We start from the raw sequence: 18,475 nt of genomic DNA on the forward strand, positions 1-18,475 counted from the left end.
CTTCGCCGCCGCCGCCGGGGCCTGGGACCCGGATGGCCGTTTAGTCGGTGCTTAGACGCCGAGGCTGCCACATCGGGCCTTGGACAAATTACAAAGCAAGGGGGAGGGGGGGACAGCGTAATCCGCCTCCATCCTCCGCCTAGATTTCCCTTCCGCCCCCGGGAAGCTCGTATCCGGATAGAGCGGACCGAGCCCGATCAGACGAGGTGGGTATCGGCCTGGTTCGCCCCCGGTAACCCTCCGCTTGAGCGCTCGCAGGGCGGCGCTGGTGCGAGGGAAGAGGCTAGGTCGGCTCGAGCCGGTAGAGCGCTCAGGCCTCCGCCATCTTGTCCCTTACTTCATCCCCCTCGGCCGCTCTCCCCGCAGCTGAATCCGCGTCCATCCGCCCCTCGGGCCTCTTTCCCCGCTCCCCATGGCCAGCCGTGCGCTCCCCAAAGCGCTGCCCTTGTGGCTCCCGGCGGGTATTTGCCCCACTGGAGGGCAGTCGGGCTCCCAATGGCTGCCCTCCCCCGGGGTAGAGCTGCCTACAAAGGGGAGAGTGAAGAGAGTGCTCTCTCTTCCTGACTCCCCCCCCCCCCCCGCAACCCGGGCTTGGCTGTTCACACGACGGGACCTGCGGGTTGGGGGGGTGCCATTGACGAGGGGGCGCTAACAGGCCTTTGGGGGTTTGAGGCTTCAGGTGGAGTTCAGTTGTGAGCCCCCCACCCTCCATTACCCGACACACCTGGTGTTTTTTGTGGGGTGGGGGGGTGCGATTTATCTTAAATTTGGAGAGGGCCGTGAGTGAGGTGTGGAAATACAAAGGGCCAAGATGGTTCTGGAGCAGGTGGGGCTTTTTTAATGCGAGGGGGGGAATTATAAGGCCCAGATAATCGCTTAGTATCCATCTCTAGGGTATTGAGGCCGTAATTGGGGGTGCTGGGGTTTCCCTTTTCCCTCCCTAACACCCCACACAACATTTTATCTGAAGCCTCTAAAAGATTTCCCCTTTAGAACCTATGATGAAATCTAAATGGATATTTCAGGGGATAAAGGGCTGGTTTTGGTGTGTGTGAGAGAGAGAGCAAGCACAGAAATTTGAGGCTGAATCCCTCCATTCCTTTATCCCTTTGCATTTCGCCCTCTATATTTTGTATTAACTTCTATTTTGATTTTTTTGTGGTCTAAAATACCACAGGGTGGGGGGGGACCACTTTTCTACCCAGCATACCTACAGTATAGTACCGACATTTGAGATGTGTGGCACTATTGGAATGAGGAGGTGAAGTTGATTGAAATCCAATTTTTTATACATAAAGGAGTTTCTTTAAAATAAGAAAGTATTAGAAGCATCTAAATGTTTTGGGGGAGGAAAGGGGAGATGTGGTTTGATTGAAACTGGTGTGTGTGTGTGTGTGTGTTTAGAGCATGCTCTTGCGGTTTGCAGCTGTATATAAGCTATATCATTAATTTAAGTCAACCTCTGCCTTCAGGTTTGCTGTAATGTATTAAAACATTTTTCTCCCCAGGAAAAATCCAAATGTCGGAAGGGAGGGGTGGAGTAGGGGACAGGAGGTGTGGCCTTTTTTTAAAAAAAGAGAGAATGGTTTAAAGGCAGCAGCACTACTATTTGAAGAAGGCAGCTAAATCATCGTCTTCATTGCCTACGCTAGTACCCTGTGGGATTGAGAAGATACCCTAAATAAGGGCAATATTGAGGTAGTCATGAAGTTACAGCCGTGTTAATTGCGAGATGAACCGCTGAGTTATAAAAACCCGTTTTATTGCAGCTGCGCTTAAAAAAGCAAAACCTGTTAAGCAGGCAGCTTTTATGATGGTTTGGGGGTGTCGGTGAAAATCTAGACATGGTAGGACTACAGTGGCAATATCAATAGTTGGGTGTTATGTAAATAGAAAATCTTATCTGTTTGGGGGTGATGAATACCTCTCTTTGAAGCTAGTATTGAGACTAGGGGTGTGCCTTTGGGAAAAGGGAGAGTGGTTTGTTCATCTAAAGCCTTGTTTCTTCTAGTACGCTCAAACACAGTGGATTGGAAGGAAAAGAAGTCCTCATGACTTGTGTGGTTAGGAAAGATTGATGGCTTCTTGTTGTCTACATCCCCCCCCCTCCCTTTTTAATAGAACAGCCGGAATTAATTTAGCTTAAAAGTGGAGTTCAAATTTCCCAGCATTGTGGCAAGAGGGTGGGGTGATAGTGATTTGTAAAGGGTGTATAGTGACACACACACACACACACACACACACACACACAAAAGTGAGCTAATATGGCTCCCTTTCATTTCAGAACCACAAGTCTCAAAATGGGGTGGTTTTAAAAATAATGGGTGTGTTTATGCAGCAAGAAGGGGGTCCTCTTTCCCCCCTCCCACCAAAAGGCACAACACACACCCCCCAAGAAAAAATTAGGTAGCCAAAGCCAAGGTAGCTTTTTGACGAGTGTCTTAACTGGGTCCCTGCCAGGTTTACCCGTGCACAAAAAAAGAGAGCATGGCGATTCCGAGGAAAGGGTTAGAAATGAAATCTAATTGCCAGGTTTCGCATTTCAAGACAAGCAAATTTGCTCTCCGACTGTGCCCTAAATATTAAGCCCTTTCATGCAGATTTACAGGGTTGCTGGTGCTGGTTGTGAGGAAGAGTGAGAGTGCCCCCCCTTCGGTTCTCCCATAGGCTTAGATCCCAGTTTTTCCATGTTCATTTTGGGGTGCTAAATGCAAGGGGGAGGGATTGCTGAAGTGATGCCTATTTGTTTCTCTGCTTGATTCAGAACCACCCTTTTTATAAAATGGTTGTTCAAGGAGGACTGTCTCATCTGGTGCTTCCCTGTTCCGGTGATGGAATTTAGGGGGTGGGGTGGGGTTTTTTTTTCATGACAATTACTCCAAATTTCAGATTTATGTTTGCTAATTGAGCACATAGTGTTTTTTTCTTCGTTAACATGGTTTCAAACTAGGAGTGTCTTCTTTGACTTTAGAAAGCTACTCCTCTCTAATGCAGCTTTGGGATTCTGCAGATAAATTGAATATACTGTATTAATAATTAATGGTTGCTGATTCAGTTTTTGGGTGGCTTTGAGGGGGCGTTTTTTGTGCGTATGGGGGGGAGGGTGTTTCTTCCTTTTTCCTCTCATCAGCCAGTTTTAAAAATCCTTAAATTGAGGTTTTAATGTCTAGAATTATTAAATGTGTGGATGTATAAACTCGTTTTAAACGTGTGGATTTACAATAAAAGAACAGCCAGTCCTCAGGAGGATGGGATGCAGTCCTAGCAGAATGGGGTTGGCAATCTAGATTCCAGAAAGACCGTATAAATTAATTAAATAAAAAAATCAGCTGCAACTAGTAGAGTGTGCTATTTTTAAAACTGCTATTGGCTTGTTTTTGCTCAGGTGCCATTATATCTGGTTGTGCAGTGCTGAGGGAATTGGACATCTTAGCTATGCATTATGTAGTGAAAGTACAAAGAGGGCGGTGGTATTATACTAAATGTCTCTTCAAAAAGCAATGCAGAACAGTTCATTAAAAGAAAATCCTACTAAAATAACATCAATTCATGATTAACTTAACTCTGATAACAGAAGAGTAGTAATCTATCCTATCTATGGTCAGAATCCTCTGCTTTTTAGCATAAGGCAAGTGAAGTGGTCCAAATGTTCTTAATAGATGTGCAGTATTGGATACTTTATAAGGTAATGTGCTCATACAAATTCATACCTTTTGTTTTTTATATATGTAAGTCATTTGCAAACACAATTGCCCTGATCCATCTAATGGGCACCTGCATGGGTCATATGGATGCTGTGCAAGTGTTCCCAGGCCTAATCCAACTATGGTTGGATATAAGAAAATAATGCCAAATAGCATTATTTGACAGAAGAAGCTGCGGGGGGGGGGGCCTACCTTTAGAGCCTCCCTCTTCCCTGAATACTTGATGGAGTGTGATTGCTGATTGCCTGACAGGCTGTGTACACATAATTGAATTATGGCCAGAACATCTTTTTACAGCATCGGTTGGCATAAATTGACTTTAAACATTGCATGATGTTTGATTAAAATTTTCAATTTTTTTTTTACACCCAAATTTTGTTGTTTTGTTTTATGAAGCATCTTTGATTCACTTTGTCATCTTTAAATAAAACAATAAATTGTGGAAGGGAAGATTTCTCAGTGCGGTGAGTTCTGCGGGAGTGTTTATAAATGAATATGATTCTAGGTGACCAATAGAGTAGCAGTCATTATTGATAGTGCCCCCAGTAGTCTGATGATAGTACAGTGCTCTTTCGAGCCTTTATTCTTTCAAGATGACACTTTACAGATAGGGCTCGTAATTAAGCATAATTATGATTTAGATGTTAGGAGGCCTTAACTGTGACATGTGCCTGGTAATGGATTAACCGCCACTGGAATCTTAAATGTATTCCTCAGTATATCTATTAACACAATGTGTCAAAGACTCGCCCTCCCCTTTTCCTGTAGCTGAGTTACATTTTTAGGATTGACACATAAAAAACAAGAGGTGTACATCATAGCAAATATTACTCATTCTGTAAAAATGATGAGTCAAAAGATATAATCCATCAGTAGTCTTGGTGTTAATTTTCATTTGCAAACTGACTTGATAATGTTTGCTGTCCTGCAAAGTAATTTTTAAGGTTATATTTGGGGTGGGGTGGTGGTTTTGATGTGTGTAGGTAAAACATTGGTCGTCAGTGGCATTAGGTGCAGAATTCACTTTTTGATGGTAGCTTTGGTATCTAGTGGCCAGGAAGTTGAGTGTGTGTTGGACCCACTCACCCTTCCATTTTTACCCTGCTGTATTGGGTAGGTGACTTGGTGTGTTGGAGTAGCATTACCATACATCTTCATGAGTTTTCCCATAAATTCATGGGAACAAGCTCTTTCTCTGATAACGTGGTTGTGAAGTTCCTTCAGTTTGTGGTTTCAGTAAGCTATTACAGCTTCCATTCTGTAATGTGCCCATCAGCTTTTTCTTGCTGTGATTGGCAAAAAGATAAAAACACAATTAAAACCCAGCAGCATTAAGGCTTATTGTTAATAGAGCAGGTGGCTAATATGTTAATGCACCAGTGCATTCCAACTCCACAATTCTATGATTATATGTCCCCTAAGTTCTATGATAAAGAGGTTGAGTTGGTTCTTCATGGACTACATGCCATTTCTGAAGCCAAATAACCTCCTCATATACCATAAAAGCAGCTGATGTGTCTACTTGAGCTGTAATACACTGAACTGGTCCAAACTCTGTTTGCAGTATGAAGGAAAAGCTAGCTAGACCCAGATGGTTACTCTGAAAGCGCCTTTGATTGGCCATGCTCGCATGTGTAATTCTGTTTGCAAGCTGTATTTTGACATGCCACCAAACCATAGTTGGGTGTTGGTTTGCCATCAACCAGGCCTGGAAGCTTCTCCCCTCACATGTGCAGTAATAGGAGGAGGACGTGCGCAACTCAGCTCATTCTCATCAACAAGGGAAATGAATGGGGTTCACCGAAAGAGCTGATTACAGTGGTACCTCGGGTTACAAACACTTTGGGTTACAGAAGTAGTACCTTGGGTTAAGAGCTTTGCTTCAGGATGAGAACAGAAATTGCGTGGCGGCAGCGGGAGGCCCCATTAGCTAAAGTGGTACCTCAGGTTAAGAACAGTTTCAGGTTAAGAACGGACCTCCGGAACGAATTAAGTTCGTAACCAGAAGTACCGCTGTACTCCTTCAGTATTTCTAGTCTCGAGCCTAGTACTAGATTGGGACAGATCTTAGTTGCAAATAGCCACTGATGTGTTTAGAGTTGTAAAATTTCTGTAGATGTAGAAACTATTTTTGGGTGAAGGGACTGGGATTTTTTTTGGACAAAATGAAAAAGTGTAATGCTTTTTTATTATGTACCCTATACATATTGAAAGAACTTTATTCCTTTAGGAACATAGAATTATAGAACTGGGGAGTTGGAAGGGACGCTAAGGGTCATTCTTCCACCCCTCTGCAATGCAGGAATTGCAGCTAAAGAATTCCTGAGGAAAAGCCACCCAATCTATGTTTAAAAAGCTCCAGCGAAGCAGAGTCCACCACCACCACCTGTGGGAGTCTGTCAAACAGCTCTTGCCACCAGAAGGTTCTTCCTAATGTTTAGTTGGAATCTCCTTTCTTGTCGTTTGAATCCATTGGTTTGGGTCCTCTGGAGCAGAAGAAAACAAGTTTGCTCCATCCTTCCATGCGACAACCCTGTTCTATCGCCTCTCAGTCTTCTTCTGAGCTAAACATACCCAGCTCCCTTAACCATTCCTCATAGGGCTTGGTTTTCTCCTCTGCACCCTACACCCTGGCTCACATGCTCCGTGAGAGTTGCGTCTTTCTCCAGGAACGAGACCACACAGTAAGCCAGCTGGGTGTGGAAGACAAAATGCATTTTGTATAACCTGGTTTGGCATCATGTGTGGTATATTAAAAGTAGTTCATTCTGACAATACAGGGATACCCTGGTTGCCAAACGTAATCTGTTCCGGGAGTCTGTTCAACTCCCGGAACCGTTCAAATACCAAGGCACGGCTTTCGATTGGCTGAAGGGGGCTTCCTGCACTCAAATCGGAAGCCACGTCAGATGTTCGGCTTCCAAAAAACATTCACAAACAGGAACACCTACTTCCTGGTTTGCAGCGTTCAAAAGCCGATTTGTTCGGGAGCCAAGCCATTCGAGAACCAAGGTACCATTGTAATTACAAATTCCTTTTTATTTTAAATTTTAGTTATAAATGGAGCTGTAAGCTGCAGTTCAGTAAGAAGTCCAGCATCTCTTTGGTTTTGCCAGTTTTGGAAGAGAAGGCATCTCACACACACACACACACACACACACACACACACAGCAACCAACATTACAGTAAAACAGATAATTAATCTGAAAATTATGCCTTCTCTAGTCTTCCACAGTGTCAAGCAGAAATAATAGTAGCTAAGAAAAGGAGGAAGGGGAAACAAAACTCAGATGAACGCTACATGAAATTTAATCATTCTCTTTTTCTAAGCTAGCTCTATCGGTTTCTGTTGTTTCATATTTGTTGCCATATTTCTCTTGCAGCTCTAGAAAGGGAAGGTTTGCCCAGAATGAAACAAACTTCTCCCCTTTCGCATGTCAGTTTGTTTCTTGATTTGGTGTGAGTACTTCCAAAAATAGACCAGTTTCTTTCACATTCTGCAGAAGTTGGGTGAATCATGGGATGTGTAAAGACCTTGCCACCATGTTGCAGGAGAGGTATGCTTGGCGGAATCCCAGATAGCATTCCTTGGTCAAATACCTGCAGTGTTTGAAAATACCTTTCCAACACTGAGTCCTAAGTATGCTGCTTGTTCTGTAATCGAGGCAAGTGCAGGAGCAATGCTTTCCTCGCTTAACATTTCTGCCTTTGGATCATGGATCCAACAGCAGCGTGAATTGGATGCCAGCAAAGTTATATTTCCCTGTACTTCCTCCCATTCCTAGTTCTTTGGAGCCTAGTCAAGAAGATTCACCGACAAGAGGGAGGCCACAGGCAGAGAGAGCATTGAAGAATCCTCCCTTTTCTTGTGACAAAGGGTGTGGCCTCCAAGAGCAAAAATGCATCTTGCTCTTGCATTTGAGAGTTGTAATCTCAGTTGTAAACTCAGGACTTGCTTGTCCTCCGTGTACAGGAATTGCACTAATCTGATACTGTACACGGGCTTGCATAAAAGTCTTTCTGTTACAGTTTTAGAAATTGGGGGGAGGGGGGCTAAATATATGAACACCTAGTCTTCAAGAAAAAAATCATCATTCATAAAGCAAATAATTTATTTTCCAATTTTTGAGGGGAAATGGGGTGGTTTTTTGCTGGTTTTGGGGGAGGGCATTTAGAAGTTTGCAAATCTCTAATACAGTAAAGCATGTTTCGTGACTCCAGGTTTTTAAGGAGTTAAATGGGCAGCAGTGTGATATTCTGATTAGGGACATGTGTTTTCCTCTGTGACAATTGCAATTTTGCTTCTTTTCAAATGTAACTTTTCAGAATTGAGCCCCTTTGATTGCTAATATGTAACTAGTCACCGCAAGGCCATCTTAACTTCAGCCAAACCAAAATTCCAAGGTAAGGGTGGTGTTGAAATGCTGAGTTAAAAAAAAAAGTTAATTTATTCCCAACACAAACTGTATTTTGAGTTAACCATAGCTTGCATGACTTCACATTTCAAGATGCAAATGCTCCTCTTACGACATTTCAAATCTTTGCCAACCTTTGCAATGGCGCATTTGTTTTCCTGCCTGCCTCCTGACACTCAAAACATGCAGTTCTGTGTGTTTGATATAAGCTAAATAAAATCACCCAAGATTGGCAGGTTGGGGAACAGAAGCTCAGGTATACAAGCTAATTGCCAAATGGCACCTTACATGTAGGTTACAGACACCACAATGGGATGTCTAAGTCCCTTTTTTGTATGGGTTTTTTTATTAATTTCATTTCTATGTCGCTTTATATTTAAAGAACAAATCTCAAAGTGGTTTTATAACACATTCAACATCAAACAAAACAATCCAGAATAAAACAGTTTCAAGCTTTGGGGGAAATTATTTCAGATCCTTCTCTAAGCAGCATTTTGCTTTCCCCAGTTGCCTACCTGGCGTCCAGAGATCTCCACTTGGCCGCAGCTGGACCCACGCCTGGCTAGTTTCTGATGCTGTAGGGGAGGGATGGAGAGTTCTGTGGCCCAGCCAATGAAATCCTTTCCCCTAAAAAACAACAACATAGAACTTGGTGGGAGGCACTGAGAATTTGGCCTGCTCCTATCTGCATTGACTGCCTTAGAGTCTCTTCCTCAGTCACACTACAGTGTGATGGGGTTGTAAGAGTAGGGTGGAACATTAGCCATTGTTCTTTCTCAAAATTGGTGACTTCCACTCCATTTGCATGCTTTACTTACCGGGATGTTTGCCTTCTTGTGAAAAGCAGTTATTCCTACAATAGTAGCAGGCACAATATGGCAAGTAGTACAGTCATACCTCGGGTTAAATGTGCTTCAGGTTGAGTGTTTTCAGGTTACGCTCTGCGGCGACCTGGAAGTAACAGAGCGCGTTATCTCCAGGTTTCGCCACTTGCACAGACGCTCAAAATGACGTCTCCGGAACGGATCTCGTTTGCACCCAGAGGTACCACTGTATAGACGTTGTAGGGGAATTTGGAGTAAAGGACTAGGGGTTGTGTGAGGCAAAAGAGCCCTGGCAAGTGGATGCTTCCAAACTGCCAAGCCATCCAGTAACTTGTTTATATAGAAGTTGAGAGGTTTTTGATTGTTTTGGCCCCCAAAGTTTCATCCACTTGGAACTAGAGATCAGGAAGGAGGAATATGAACCTTCCATGTACAGAAGCCCATTTGGCATTTGCTTGCAGACTATGCAAATGTTGTTTAATGTGTTTCTGCCATGGAGGTGGTTAGGGTTCATTGATGGGATTCCTGTTACCTATGCCACCCTAGAAAACATTCCACAAATTTGGGATTAGCAGAAAGTGAAGCTGAGACTACCTTACACTCGCAGCCACTGACTGCAGCTGCTTCCATGTTGATTAATTATGCTTTTTCTTCTGGGAGTGGTTTTGTTTGTTCTCCCTTTAATGGGCAGTTCAGTTGCAAAGTTATGCAAAGCCCAAACTAGCAGCCAGTAGTTGCCAGCTAGCTTTATGTATTTTCAATTTGATTGGAAAAATCAAATTTAAAAAAATCACACCATCCTGACCTTAAGTGGTCCTCAAGGCATTTAATAGCAGGTGCATGTGGCACAGATCTAGGAATGCACATCCCAGTTTTAAAGCACTGTTGTTACTTTTTAAAAGGCCACAGGAGTATCAACCAGTGAAGAGAGATTTTTAAAAATCAAGGAAGTCAACCAGTAATTCCAAAGTCTAGAGGCCACAAATTATTTTCTAAAAGCCACAATTTATTGGGTCTGGAATGGCCATCCTAGGGGCCACGTTCCATAGAGCGAGCGCTAAAAAATGGCCCTGCTCCTCATATTTGCCAGCCTTACCACCAAAGGCCAGGATTCCAGAGCAGAGTCTTGTATGATGACCTGATCCTGCAGAGGGAAACAGGAATCCACAGATTCCTAAGGTAAGCTGAACCAAAACCTGCCAGGGTCAAGGGGGCACCTCCCTTTGGTGTGTTTATAATATTTTGACTAAACTGTGCCGGTTATGGCCTTTTGCTCTAATCACTAAAAATCTGACTGACCAATTATCTCTCGCCTCTCTTCACAAAATCAGGGCAGCGCCTTATGGCTAAAACGCATGCATAAAAACTACAAACGCAACAATACATAATACAGTAAATTGTGCCACGTGGTTGCCAACAATCTTTCCACTTGTTGGAACAGCTCAGGGTGAAACAGATCTGTCGTGAATATTACCCGCCCACTTTGTGCAACTACGACATCGCTCATATGATGGCATGTCATGCAAAAGGAAGGGCGGTGGGCCAAAAATACATGCAGTTCCAAAAGGCTGCCAGACCACACTCCGTTGTAAATGCAGGGTTTGCTCCAGTAACTGAAGAATAATGGCTTTGTGGGTTAGAAGTTGCTTACCCCCTCCCCACAGTCAATCATTTAAATTTAGACATAGTTTCCTAATGGTGTCATTGTGCAGCTTATGAAGGATGTGGGGATCTTTCCCATCAAGGACTTCTTGAAGAGCTTGGTCATCTCTATTTGTTCTGTTATCAGGGTAGACGTTCTGGCCTTGCAAACTATGAAATCTGATTTAAACATTAGAGGCTGAAAGAACATGGCTTCCTGTGGTTTGTTTCAGATGCCCTTCAAAGGAGATGGAGCTGCAGCTTAATGGAACAACTCATCTCAAACCTTGTTGGTTTGTTGTAGACTGAGAACTGAAAGGATGCACACGCCACCCCTGTGTTCGCACCAGCTTCCTCTCCCACTTGCCCTTGCTTCTGTATCATCCCAAATTCTCCTTCCCCTCAGTCTCCCCAGCCCTCCCTGTCATGCCAAAGGTCCCCTGCTCAGGCCTGGCATCTCCTGTTAAATCATCTCAGAGAGCAGGCTGTGATAGACCTGTCTGCTGTTAGGCAGAGGAGACAATGAAGGGCTGGAGAAACTATAATGGCTTGACTCTGGGCTTAGCCACACTTAAATTTCAGGTACGGTCTGCATTTAGAGCTCTAGGTCTGAGCACTTTGCTGCCAGAGCTTTCCCCCTCGAAAACCTGCTCTTTAAAGCTCAATCGGAGCAAACTGCAATCCGTGGAAAACCCAAATTGATGTTTGCTCTGATTGAGCACTAAAGAGTGGTTTTTGCGTGGAATGCTCCCTCCAAAAAAAATTCCCAGCGCTCAGACACAGAATTTTTAAGCACAGACCTGTGCCTGGAAAGAACAGGGGGGAAAGGTAAGTGTGGATAAGCCCACTGTAGAAGGCAGCTTCTGCTCTATTCTGCCTTGGTCAGACCACACCTGGAGTACTGTGTTCAGTTCTGGGTACCATACTTTAAGAAGGATGTTGACAAGCTGGAACGTGTGCAGAGGAGGGCAACCAAGATGATCAAGGGTCTGGAAACCGAGCCTTGTGAGGAACGATTGAGGGAGTTGGGTATGTTTAGCCTGGAAGAGAGGAGACTGAGAGGAGAAATGATAGCCATCTTCAAATATCTAAAGGGCTATCATATGGAGGATGGTACAGGCTTGTTTTATTCTGCTCTGGAGGGTAGGATCCCAACAACGGCTTCAAGGAGACTCCAGCTACACATCAGAAAGAACTTTCTGACAGTAAAAACTGCTTGTCAGTGGAACAGACTCCCTCAGAAGGTGGTAGACTGTCCTTCGTTGGATGGCTGAGTGTCTGAGATTCGTTAGCTGTGATCTGCCATGTATAATCTAGTTGAGATTCCTGCATTGCAGGCGGTCGGTCGAACTCTCCATTCTGTGATTCCTTCTTAAGACTGAATTCAGCTTAGGTAGCAGGCTGGGAAGGTTGTTGCAGGTCACAGTATGTGTACCAGGCCATCTGGATTAACAGTTGGACACTAAATCAGGCAGCTTCCTTACTCCCAACGTCTTCCTTGCCCTTTTCCCATTGTCCTTGCAAAGTGTGTGTTCCACCATAAGAGTTGTTGTAGGACTGCTTTTATTGCTGCCTTCTTCCCGGTGAAAGTGGAAGCCTTTCAGTGTCCCAGGCAAGCTCCTGTCCTTGCTTGCCCCCAACCTTGCGCCCGTCACCAAGATCTTGCATTCAGTTCATTTGTCGGTTCCTCTCAACTTCACTCCGAAGAGCGAACTAAGGGCATGTTCTGATGTTGTATTGCTTAAAATGATTTGTTACCATTTGGGGGATGTGGGAAAATAAGTTTTTAAAGTACAGCACTGTGTATTATTATTTTTAAAAAGATTCAAGTTTGCTGCTGGGGGACACAAAAGAACCCTGAAAACGGCACTTTGTTAAACTTTAGGCTTTTGGGATTTTTAAACTCAGTACATGGCCCTCTTAACAAAAGCAGTGAATCAAAGCCTGTTTCTCTATTGAGTAACATAGGAAGAGCCCTAGTCCAGCATCCTTTTTGCCTCAGTGACCAACCAGGTGTGTTTAGGAAGCCCACAAGCTGAACATAAGTTCAATGAGACAGCATAGGGAAAATATTTCACTTCTGAGGCAAGTATTACAAGTATTCTATGTAGGTTAAGGTGTGATAGGATGAAATCACTGTTCTCTCTCCTGACCCCTGTTTAGAGTCATAAGCTACATAAATTCCATGCCTGGAACCTGCCTTGTGATGTTGAACCTTTCGGAAGGTGTGTGACACTCCTAACAACACTGTAACATGCAGCTCTGTCTCTCTAGTTCCTCTGCTTAGCTGTGTAGGAGCTTCAAGGGGAAAAGTGAGAGTCCTGTTAAATAATCATGGGTGTGTATGTGTTGGGTGGAAAGGGACTCATTTAATCCTAAAAAATCCCTGGCAGATGTTGCTAATCCTATTTATGGATGGGGTTGGCTGTTCAGATATATTTGTCCAGGTGAACTGAGATGGAAAGAGACTTAGGTCAATTGCAAAAAAAAATTAGAAATTAGTTAGCAGTTATGAAACACAGATTTAACAACTGTGATTAGTTTGTCGCCAGCAATGTTATGCAAATATGTGTCGTCGGTATTCAAGTGGTTGAATAGTACTTGGCTTTTTAATTGGAACCCAAGGGGATAGCTCAGTGAATTTAAACAAAGTCCATAGCAACAGTTCCTTTAGCTTGTAAATGTGATTGTGGTTTTGATGAGGGAGTAAGCTCTTCTTCAATAAGCTTTGAAGGTCCTGCTCATTGGCCAGCCTCCCAGGTGACTTAGGCTAGCAGGTGCTAGAGAGAGGAGGGCCTTCTCAGTGGTGGCTCCTACCTTGTAAGAATTCCCTCCCAAGAGACAGACGTCTGAAAATGTATCTCTTCTCTGGTTTTTAACTCAAAGGTGGTATTGTATATGCTGCTGCTGGTTTTTCCTTGTCCTTATCATAGGTTTGCTGGGCTTAGTTATGTTTTAAATTACATTTTTCTGTAGCTGAGTATTTTGAACTGGTTGCTTTAACATGATATGTGGATGACAGGCCTGTGGCTTTTTAAAAAAAACCCTTTTTAATGGGGTAGTATATTGTTTGTTGCATGTTGTCCTCGGGAGACTAGACTTGAAAGGCAGTTTTGAAATACCTGAAAATAATTAAATGGGGTGGGGTTACCTGAGCTCCTGTAAAACTGGGGAGCATGGAGCCCCATCCTGTGTTTGCTGCCAGGTGTTGCAGTTGAAAGTGTGGGATGTTGCCTTCTTGAAGGCATTCCTGGCTTGATGGAATGTTTGACCCAGGGAAGTATTTATTTAAAGTACTTCCACTCTCCTTTTCACCTGGAAAAGGTTCCCAGGTGGCTCACAATGATCACTAGTAAATCTGTCTGTGTCTTTAGGCTAGCAGTCTAAAAGATACAGTGCAAAAGAGATTGGGGGGGTCATGGGGTAGTCACCCCGCCCAGTTGCACTTCTCAGTCCAGCCTGGGTGCTCCTCTTCGTGACCATAGGAGATGCCTCTACTCCACTTGAATGGGCTGCTCTGAAATAGAAGCGCCTCTCCCCACGCTTGCTCCGGATAATGCATAGGGTCTGTACAGGAAAGAGCTTGTTGTCCCTTGGCTATTAAAAGAAGTGGCTGTCGATCGATGGGGAAGGATGGAGTTGGGACTATTGCGCTTTCGTCCTCTTACTCTCCCCAAACCTCTTCCCAACAGTGGCACGTTTCGCAGGGAGCCAGGAGGAACCATCGTACTCAATGACCTTACAGCGCAATGTCAGATCGTTTGGGGCAAACAGCAAAGGGGAAGGATGGAAAAAAGTATTCGTCACTCAACTTGTTTGATACATACAAGGGCAAATCCTTAGAAACACAGAAACCCACAGGTAAAATGACCTCTGTGTTGGGGGGGGGGAGGGCAAGTATTTTCTTCTGAGTGCTATTCTCAAAGGAGGAGGCAGTTGCTATGATGAACGTGCTTAGTCTCTGATGCCCCCTTGATGGCACTCGCAGCGCCCTGAGCAGCTGCTCCCTCCTTGAGTTCGTCCGAAACTACCAATTTGGGACTTGGCAAGAAAGCTCTCGGTAGTTGCAGCAGTTCATGGGAGGGGTGGGCTCGGCAAGGGAAGCTTTGCTGGGGGAGGTGGGAGAGGGCGGAGCTTTCGAGAGGGTCCCAAGGACTGTGCCTGACCCCGCCTCCTCCTCCCCCTACAGTTACTCCCCGCCATGGCTTGCAGAGTCTCGGTAAAGTTGCCATTGCCCGGCGCATGCCACCCCCTGCAAACCTGCCAAGCTTAAAAGCGGAGAACAAAGGCAATGACCCCAACGTCTCACTAGTGCCGAAAGACGGGACAGGATGGGCAAGCAAGCAGGAACAGCCAGACCCAAAGAGGTAAGAGGGAGCCAGAGGGGCCCAGACGCTGCTTTTCCGGGTGGTGGGGAGGAGGGAGGCACATTCTCCACCAACCTTTCCTTCAACGGGCGTCTCCGTTCCTCCTGTCTCCAGTACCGATGCCTCGACAGCTCAGCCGCCGGAATCGCAGTCGCCGCCGGCTTCACAGACGTCTGCCTCAAACCCACCGAAACGACCCCCAACAGCCCCCGAGGTAAATCCAGGGCAAGAACTGGGGTGCTTCAGGCTCCCAATCAGAAGCTCCCCTCTTCTGGACAGTCGTGTGGATCAGCTTCCAGCCTAACAGATCATAACGCTTTTTCTGCAAAGAGCCACGGTTTCCTAGCTCCAGTCCCTTCTCCCCTCTGTCTGGCCTCAGCAAAAGCACCAGTTCTCTCCCTATTTAATCGCCATTCAGTCCATGCATGGGTGCAGTCCTACCAGGAGGCGCAGGAGCTTATCAGAAGAAGGACTCTTTCAGGACTGGCTAAGAAGCACCTCCCATCTTTCCTCTTAGAAACAGCCTTTCTCCTGCTTCCAGATTGCAGTTTCTGGCATGGATGTGCTATAGTTCCTAACTGATGGTCCAGATTTTGCATAGTTTTTGTTGTTGTTGTTGTTGTTGTTGTTGTTGTTGTTGTTGTTGTTTTTGTTGTTTTCCTGGCATCAAAGCTTTTGCAGAAAGTTGGGCTTTTTTGTCGCCCACTCTGTGACTGTTTGGGACATTGTGTTAAACTATGGCTTAGCATTACATGCCCAAGCCTCTGGATCACGTGCTTCCTTCTCCTCCTCCAGCACGGCTGTCTGTCATGAGATTCTGGAAGCCTGCAGTTGAGTGTTCAAGCTTAGTGAGACGAAGCGTTAGTCAGAGTTTTGAGTGCAGATCTAACATTACCCGTGCCTTATGAAAACAAGCTAGAATCATGAGACTGTTTGAAGTTGCCTTGTTTCCCTAAAACATTGCTAAGACTAATCACCGTTTGTCTGGGTTTGGGCATAGCGGGTAACTGTGTATAACAAAAGCTTCTAGCCTCAGTTGTGGGCACAATAGAAGAGGAGAAGGTTGCTCATGAGTCCAAGGCCTGCTCATTAATCCAGGGGTTGGGAAACTTGGCTTCTTTCCCTGGTTGCTGTCTGCTTTGTCCTCCTTTCTCTTGGGGAGAGTGAGATCAGGCACATTTGCAAGTCAGCTTAGAGGCCCAGCCACTGAGTGTGGCAGCTGAGACATGGCTTGGCCTCAGGGCTTCAGCGTGCCTGCCAGACTGTTCTCTCCTTGTAGTGTGGCTGCATCACTGCAGGCCAGATGAAACCAGACTTCAGTTGAGGAGTCAGAGCAGACAGGACTGATCAAGCCCAGAGGCCTCCCCAGCCCTGCTTTAAACCATAGTCTAGTGCTATATCAAAACAAAACCCATGTTAACAACTGCACAGCAAGGGGCAGGGCTGCCCCATAATTCCCTAGCCAACCTTGCTACTTACTAGAACAGGAGAGGTCAATGTGCCCCCAGATGCTGCTTGGCTCCAGCTCTCGACAGCCCTAACCATCACTGTAAATAGTTCAGGATGATAGACATTGTGGAGGGCACTGTGTTGGCTGCCCCTATTCTAAAGGCATTTCAGCCATGCTTGGGTTGATTTGTGGAACGCGGGTGGCGCTGTGGGTTAAACCACAGAGCCTAGGGCTTGCCGATCAGAAGGTCGGCGGTTCAAATCCCCGTGACGGGGTGAGCTCCCGTTGCTTGGTCCCTGCTCCTGCCCACCTAGCAGTTCGAAAGCACGTCAAAGTGCAAGTAGATAAATAGGTACTGCTCCGGTGGGAAGGTAAACGGCGTTTCCGGGCACTGCTCTGGTTCGCCAGAAGCGGTTTCGTCATGCTGGCCACATGACCCGGAAGCTGTACGCCGGCTCCCTCGGCCAGTAAAGCGAGATGAACTCCGCAACCCCAGAGTCGGCCACGACTGGACCTAAATGGTCAGGGGTACCTTTACCTTTACCTGCATTGATTTAACCGTGAGATTTGTGGGCTTTTTCTTAATGAATCAACGTGAACCCTTAGATTGTGTCAGTTATGGAGATCGCTTGACAAAAGGAAGCTGGCAAGAAGGTCAGTTGGTTTTGACTTCCCACTCCTCCTCTTGTTCCAGAATCCCCCTACAGTAGCAAGCGGGGCAAAGTCCTGGGCGCAGGCCAGCGTTACCCATGGAGCGCAAGGAGATGGTAAGCTGTCTTCCAACTAATTTTGTGTGAAGCTAGGACCTCAGACTTTTGGAAAGATGAGAATCAGTATGTTTCAGCTCCCACCACCATTTATTTTATTATTAAAATAATTATAACAGCATATATATATTTTTCGCTGCCCCTCCTAAAACATTGCAATATCAAACTTCTTGGAAAGACCAGCAGAGAAAGCCACACGTGTTTTTCCCTGGAGAAGGGTATTCCAGAGATATGGGGCCACCAAGAAAAAGGCCCACCCCCTGGTGCTCAACACTCTGGTGTGCTGCCATGGCCCAGATGTGTTAGAGACCCTTATAAAGGCCCCATCTGGGCTTTCTTTCTCTGTTGTGAAGGTGGAAAGGGATCAAGCCTACTGTCGCGATTCTCTCGCGAGGAATTTCCGACCCTGCAGGCGGCTGGCGACCAGGACAAAGCTGGCAAAGAAAAGGACACTACCGATGCGTCGTATGGGCCCGGACCAAACCTCCGCCCCCAGAGTGAGTGGTTTTGCTCAAGTGTCTGTTGCTTCTGGGCCCCAGAGCGAGCTGGGGGGGGGGGGGAGCATTGCCATTATCAACCATTGCCAGAAGATTTTCTCCTTCACATGGGGACATCTAATGAAGCTAATAATTAACAATATTTATTTATACCCCGCCCTCCCCGGCCAAAGCCGGGCTCAGAGTGGCTAACCACAGTAAAATTACAGTAAAAACATAATAGGGGAAAAAATTCCCATTTTAAAATACAGGTTAAAATGTAATTTAAAATGCAGCCTCATCAAAATCATAAAGGAGGGGGGAAACATAAGGGTCAGACTGAGTCCAAACCAAAGGCCAGACGGAACAGTTCTGTCTTGCAGGCTCTTCGGAGAGGTGCCAAGTCCTGCAGGGCCCTAGTCTCTTGTGACAGAGCGTTCCACCAAGTTGCGGCCAGTACTGAAAAGGCCCTGGCCTAGCTGAGACCAATCTAACCACCTTGCGAACTGGGGCCTCCACAATGTCATCATTTGTGGACCTTAAGGACCTCCACGGGGCATACCAGGAGAGGCAGTCCCGTGGGGGGGAGGACAGACAAAACAAAGCCCCTCTTCACATATCACATAGTTAAAAATGGGATACAAGTCAAGGCTACTAGCCATGATGGCCACATGGAGGTAGACTCCTCTGTTGGAGGCAGTCTGCCTCTGAATGCCAGTTGCTTGGGGGTGGGGTGTCACACCCAGATTCTGCTTTCAGGGTTTCCATGGGCGTTATATTATCTGGTTGGCTCTTGTAAGAGCAGGATGTTGGCCACTGGCCTGATCCAGT

At 45.6% G+C, this 18,475-nt stretch overlaps 1 protein-coding gene across 4 annotated transcripts in view; it reads left to right on the top strand.

The window, feature by feature from the left end:
* Position 1: 1 nt before the first annotated feature.
* PRRC2A (proline rich coiled-coil 2A) overlaps positions 2-18,475 on the top strand; it is a 40,013-nt gene continuing 21,539 nt past the window's right edge. For 2 of the 4 annotated variants that reach the window (XM_081852240.1, XM_081852242.1), the window contains exons 1-6: positions 3-206; positions 14,277-14,445; positions 14,774-14,951; positions 15,066-15,165; positions 17,096-17,168; positions 17,522-17,665. In XM_081852240.1, coding sequence (XP_081708366.1) covers positions 14,334-14,445; positions 14,774-14,951; positions 15,066-15,165; positions 17,096-17,168; positions 17,522-17,665 — 607 coding nt within the window. In that variant the 5' untranslated portion in view covers positions 3-206; positions 14,277-14,333. Of the gene's footprint in view, positions 207-1,578; positions 1,699-14,276; positions 14,446-14,773; positions 14,952-15,065; positions 15,166-17,095; positions 17,169-17,521; positions 17,666-18,475 lie in introns of those variants that run through there. The other 2 variants (XM_081852243.1, XM_081852241.1) reach the window with 2 other exon arrangements.

Source organism: Podarcis erhardii (assembly GCF_964252035.2).
Source record: "Podarcis erhardii genome assembly, chromosome: 2".
Taxonomy (NCBI): Eukaryota; Metazoa; Chordata; class Lepidosauria; order Squamata; family Lacertidae; genus Podarcis; species Podarcis erhardii.